The following is a 6,791-nucleotide window of genomic DNA, read 5'->3' on the forward strand; positions in this document are numbered from 1 at the left end:
CCCCAAGGAGTCTTCCTGACCCAGGAATCAAACCCAAATGTGATCAAACTCTCACATCTCCAGCACTGGTAGATAGATTCTTTACCACTGAGCCACCTGGGAAGGAAATGGGACATAGTCCTGCCTCAAATTAGGAAATAAAAAGCCTCACACAAATAGATCAAGAATTCAAGTGATTGACAAAGTCTATAGAGTGAAATTTATGTTCTGTACATTGTGCAAGAAACTGAGAATACAAAGGCAATTAACTAATTTTCCCTGACTTCAGAGAGATTGCAGACCAATAAACATAGACAATTAACAGAAGGCTTTATCTCCTCACTTGAAATAACTACACAAATTCAAAAATTAAACTTATTGTTTCATTTGGGTTGCTAAAACAGAATACCATAAACTGGATTGTTTAAACAATAAACATTTATTTTTCACAGTTTTGGAACCTCAAAAGTTGAAGATTAAGGTGCTGGCAGGTTCCATGTTTGGCAAGACCCCTTCCCTAGTTGATAGACGGCCATCTTTTTCCTATGTCCTCTATGGCTGATGATCAAGTGAGCTCTTGGGGTCTCTTTATAAGGATGTTAAACCCATAGCCTTGTGTGTGTGTTCAGTCACCTTAGTCCCTCATGAATCCACACTGAATAAGGAAGGCAAAATAAGTTTTTTGACCACATGCTTCCAGTAATTTTGAGGCAGGTAATGTTCCCTTTAAATCCTGATGCAGAGATAGACAGAAGATTGCATGAATGATGTTTCTGTGAAATAAAACAATATATTCTGGCCTCTTTATTTCTTAGTAATAAGTATTTCATTAGCAACGGAGATAAAATGGCATATATTGTCAGCATATTTCTTAAAAATTATATCACCCAAAAACCCTGGTATTAAGCTCTGTAGCTCATGGATTATGGATTATGCTAAATTGACAAATGATAGGCAGAGCCTGGATCTCCATAAAAGGTTATGGAATACAATAAGCAAGGAAGGAGGTAGGGATATTGAAAAATAGCAGATGTTTTACCAGATGTTCTAAATTACCTAGGAAGATTAATGAATCATCTTTATGATAATGTAACTCCAAAACAATCTAGTCCAATTGAGACAATTCAACTAGAAAAGTGAGTAGGATATGGTTGTTTTTTCATAATTACATCCTGTTAATTCAGATTATTTTTATAAATTTAGCCTCCTTATGAAGATATTTGCAACTCTGAAGCATCATTCTACTTCAACATTTACATTCTAAGCAACATTAGCACAATAATATATGCTTCTTGCAGAAACAAAAGCAAGATAAATATTTCAAATATAAATATGGGTTATATTGTGTGGAGAGAAATGTACAGTAATTTATTTCATATTACTAATAGTTTTCTGAAAATTTTAATGAGTCCTATTAATTCTGAAATTATTTAAAAAAGAAACAAGAAAATCTTTCAATAACTTAAGTAAATGTATAATATTAACTATAGCTTAACTCTTACATAGCACATAAACCTCTACTTCAAAATAGAGATTTTTAGATCCCAGAATGATGCATACTTTCATAAGAAAATATGAAAACCTGAAAAACATATTTCAAAGAATATATATACTTGAACTACAGAATTATAAAAATCTTGATAATATATTTATTCATCAGAAGTATTCATATAACAGATGATTTCATCATGTCCAAGTTAATAAAATATGAAGGGAAATTTAATACACTTAAATATCACACAAGGCATTCCAATAAAGAGAAATTCTTCATTGAAAATGAGTCATACATTTCCCAGCTGTCTCATTTTCTTTCTTTGGTCCAGAGCTTTTTGATTGCATATTTCATCTCACTATTTCTCAGAGTATAAATTAGAGGGTTCAACATAGGGGTGATAATAGTATAAAACACAGTCAAGGATTTATCAATGGGTAAGGTGGAAGGAGGTCTCACATAAAGAAAAATACAGGGCACAAAGAAGAGGAGCACCACAGTGATGTGGGAGCCACAGGTGGATAATGCTTTGCGTCTCCCTTCCTGACTAACGTTCTTCAGAGAGTGCAGAATGATCCCATAGGAGATGAGTAAGAGTGTGAAGATGATCACAGATATTGTGCCATCATTGGCCAACACTGTGAGGGCAATGATGTGAGTGTCAGTGCAGGCAAGTTTTAACAGTGGGTACACGTCGCAGATGAAATGGTCAATGACATTGGGGCCACAGAAGGGAAGGTTGTAAACAAATAGAGGATGAAATATACCGTGTAAAAAGCCACCAACCCAGGCCAACAGAAGCAGCAGAGCACACACTCGCTGATTCATGATTGTCAAATAATGCAAGGGCTTGCAGATGGCCACGTAACGATCATAGGCCATGACCACCAGAAGGCATATATCGGCACCACCAAAAAAGTGCCATATAAAAAGCTGGGTCATGCAAGCTTGGAAGGAAATAGTTTTCTTTTTAGACAGTAAGTCCTTAATCATATCTGGGGTGACTGTAGTAGAATAAACAGCATCTATAAATGATAGGTAGCCAAGAAAGAAGTACATAGGGGCATCCAGGGTTGGGCTGACCATCACAGTCACAATAATGAGTAGGTTGCCCACTATGGTCACAATGTAGATGAGCAAGAACAAGACAAATAATATTTTCTGACCCTGAACACTCTGAGTGAGCCCCAAGAGGATGAACCCAGTTATATTGTTCTTTTGTTCCATAGGTCCTTATGTACGTCTTAGGTTCCAGATAAAAGTACCTGTAAATATAATTATTATGAGAAACTTTCTGAAATCTTAAGATAATTTTTTCATTCATTCATTCAATCAATAGGTCATATGGTTATTATGCTTTGGTATTTTCAGAGAACATAATTCAAGGCTGATTAAAACATCATCCTTAACCTCAAAAATCTTACAGACTAATGGAGAAGTATTTAAGAGATATATGTGGGAAAAGGACATATTTTTTATGTAAATGAGGTGCCACAATTACCTTTCCAACTGAAAACTAACAAAATTCTATGCATAGTTAATATGTTATACAAAGCTGAATATTGATCAAAGTTTTAATAATGAAATAAAGCAAGATTTTCCTTATTTTATTTTTCATTTATTAAGGTGATGACTGTCTATTATAGTGGTGGGAGGATCTTCTAAATCAATTATTGAAATTGCAAGTAGATATATTTAACAGTTTCATCTTATTCAAGGAGTCAGGGAAAGAAAACACAACATCAATTAAGAAAAGGATAATAATTCAAAGATTGACATTTTAGAGGATATACACAGAATTAGTATCTGTATACAGTGAACAAAGAAAAATATAAAATGAGTAAAAATATAAACAATTACAGAAAAAATAAATTAAATGATCAAAAAATGCGTGATAGGATGCTATAGCCCACCAATGAACAGAAACTTAGGAATTTTCCCTACAGCCTTGCCTACACCATACATTATGATTTTTGAATATGTTAACCAAACAATAAAGCAAAAAAAAAAAAAAGACTCGTTCTGTTTTTCATTCATTCAATCATTCATTCATAGTATTCCAATGATGATATAAATGATAAATGCATTATTTGTATCCAAATAAAATTAAATTAACTGCAATGCAATGTCTATATAGAGATACATAATTTATAAACATATCCAAATAAAATTAATGAAAATAATAAATCACTTAGTAAATATTGTCTACCAGGGTTCCAGACATTTTGCTAATACTTTACACATGCTTTCTCATTTAATCCTCAAATTAGTTATGAAGAGACATTTTATGACTGAGATAAAGCAAAATATAATTTGCTTAACAATACACTGTTTGTTGTCATAAAGCCTAGATTTGAATCCAAGAAGACAATTTTACAGCTCTATATGATTCTTTTTTTTTTTTTTTTTTTATGATTCTTATGTCTGAATTTCTCATGGAGCTAAATTATTTATTCAATAAAATCCTAGATAACAGCATGTGATAGCCGTATATTAGGGAGAGCCTCTGGGTCATCATTTTTAAAGAGAAATAGCACCCTGTGTTCCTCAGAAGTTCTGTGCCCTGAGCATAGGCATCGTCAACAGACTACGTCTAATGTAGGACTTTCAAAAGGTTATTTCTAATAGTAAGTCTTCAAAACTTATTTGCTTTCCTTGAAAGATGAGTAGAGATGGAATTATCTGCTGTAGCTCTTTCTCTGGTTGAAAATTTCTATCCCATTGTAGATATGAAAATTTTTGCTTTCTTGGAATGCTTCCAGAGAGAAGGGGTCAATTCCTTAACAAACTGTCTTGGTTTCACCACCTCATCTCTGAGAAAATTATCAGCATCACCCCTAGCACAAATACCAACACCACCCCTGTGCACAGAGCTGCTCAGAAACAAATGGACTTGTATGCATATATATATATATATATACTTACTGTTTCTGTGTGTGTGTGTGTGTAATCAAACTTATTGCTTTCATTAAATAATTAGAATCATTAACTCATCAAAACAGAAAGAAAAGCACCACATAAATTCTTTCTCAAAGATGATTGGCAGTAGAAAAATAATGTTAAAGGAAATTAGTAGAACAGGAAAGCAGAAATATATATATGAATATATACATATGTATATATATTACATACACACACAGAGAGAAAACTGCATAACAGAAGGGAAATAAAAATTATCTTTAAAACTCTCCTTATACATATTAGATACTCCTGTACCTCCTTTTTCTAAGATGTGTCTCTGAAACTTAAACACACTCATTTATTCCTTTATCTCATGACCTGAATAGAGACCAAAATGTAGATACTTATGTTTTGGTAATTTGCCAAAATAGGTTAAAGTGAACCAAGCTAAAAATTGTTACTAAATCTGGAGTCTTCATCCTGAGGCTGTAATTTGTTTATACAGACAAACTACAGGTGAATCACGGACACATTTCAAATAGAATTGTCCCTATATATAAATGATTCAATTATCTCAATGATATCAAAATAGTAATTTAAATTAATAAGACCATGTTTAATACTCAAATAAATTGTTAAAAATCACCTCAAACAGTCTTATTTCCCTCTATGATCTCTAAAACCCAGTTACCTGATGGTTCCTGCATGTAGAAGTCAGAGATTGTTCAAGTAAAATTTTAGGATCATGTCAGGGTAACCTAAAGTATGGCTCCATCCAGCATGTACTGACGAGAACTTCACTCAATGAAAGAGCTAGAAATCATGACACATTAGAGTTTCAGCTTCGCAAATCCAAGCTTTAGTCAAGTAAATTAGGATCACATTAAGAGCAAAACAATAGGGATTTATTTTGATAGGGTCAGAATTTCTAAGGATTTAAAATCATATGTATTTACATAGATATTCTGAATGTCTAAGCATTTATGTAGGATACAAACCTTTGGGTAGCCAAGAAATTCAAATTTCATCTCAATAGAAAAGGTTTCTCAAAAGAAAATTTTCAAAAAGACCATCAAGTAAGCTGTTTACAAAATTATGGAACTATGCCTGTCACTTACCAATAGTAGAGTCTTATTTGTAAATAGTTTGCACTCCACACCTTAAGAAACACATCATTATTGAAATGTTCTCCTTTGGGCAATAGACCCGGGCTGAAAGAGTACAGAGTGTCATTTTCAAATGGCACAGGATTTCAAAACATGTAGACTTGCATCATTTCAACTGCATCCCTCTGAGGCTTTGTCTCTGCTGACTGAGGCACTAATCACTATACCAGTGAATTTCCATCCACCCCTGCATGATCCACTTTTTCCACAAGCATAGCTTCGTTGAAATCTGGTCAAGCTTACTCTCCACAGACAGAAACCCCGACTATAGTATTACCCATTCAGTCATTTGTTCAACAAATAAACTGTTTTCTTGCATAGAGGAATGGCTTCACTGTGTGATAATACAGATGAAGAAACGCCAATAGAACTTCCTGGCCAACTAGCTAGTACCAGGACTGAATTCTTCTATCATCTAATCTAGTGACTACTACTCTTTCAAGACTATTATTACAAAAATGTCATATCAAGCGGCAAGACTGTTTTCATTATAACTGATTTTAAAACATTCCTGAGCTAGAAAGTAGAATTAAATTCTCTCTCAATGCATGATGATTAGTGTTATCAAGTGACATGCATTCAATTTAGAAATACTTAAGAGTTATATGAAACTCCTAGAGGAGAACATAGGCAAAACACTCTCTGACATAAATCACAGCAGGATCCTCTATGACCCACCTCCCAGAATATTGGAAATAAAAGCAAAAATAAACAAATGGGACCTAATTAAACTTAAAAGCTTTTGCACAACAAAGGAAACTATAAGCAAGGTGAAAAGACAGCACTCAGATTGGGAGAAAATAATAGCAAATGCAGCAACAGACAAAGGATTAATCTCAAAAATATACAAGCAACTCCTGCAGCTCAATTCCAGAAAAATAAATGACCCAATCAAAAAATGGGCCAAAGAACTAAACAGACATTTCTCCAAAGAAGACATACAGATGGCTAACAAACACATGAAAAGATGCTCAACATCACTCATTATCAGAGAAATGCAAATCAAAACCACAATGAGGTACCATTACACGCCAGTCAGGATGGCTGCTATCCAAAAGTCTACAAGCAATAAATGCTGGAGAGGGTGTGGAGAAAAGGGAACCCTCTTACACTGTTGGTGGGAATGCAAACTAGTACAGCCGCTATGGAAAACAGTGTGGAGATTTCTTAAAAAACTGGAATCAGAACTGCCATATGACCCAGCAATACCACTTCTGGGCATTCACACCGAGGAAACCAGATCTGAAAGAGAC

General features: G+C 34.0%; 1 protein-coding gene across 1 annotated transcript; it reads right to left on the minus strand.

Annotated features, from left to right (window-relative positions):
- Positions 1-1,780: 1,780 nt before the first annotated feature.
- On the minus strand, positions 1,781-2,698 carry LOC133046147 (olfactory receptor 4A15-like). The gene has a single exon (XM_061129087.1). It carries the CDS (start codon positions 2,696-2,698, stop codon positions 1,781-1,783), a length of 918 nt encoding a protein of 305 aa, XP_060985070.1.
- Positions 2,699-6,791: the final 4,093 nt, after the last annotated feature.

This window comes from Dama dama, chromosome 24 (genome assembly GCF_033118175.1).
Source record: "Dama dama isolate Ldn47 chromosome 24, ASM3311817v1, whole genome shotgun sequence".
Classification (NCBI taxonomy): Eukaryota; Metazoa; Chordata; class Mammalia; order Artiodactyla; family Cervidae; genus Dama; species Dama dama.

What these genes read in the sequence shown, in the direction of transcription:
- LOC133046147 (XM_061129087.1), bottom strand. Translation starts at nt 2,698, where the DNA reads ATGGAACAAAAGAACAATATAACTGGGTTCATCCTCTTGGGGCTCACT.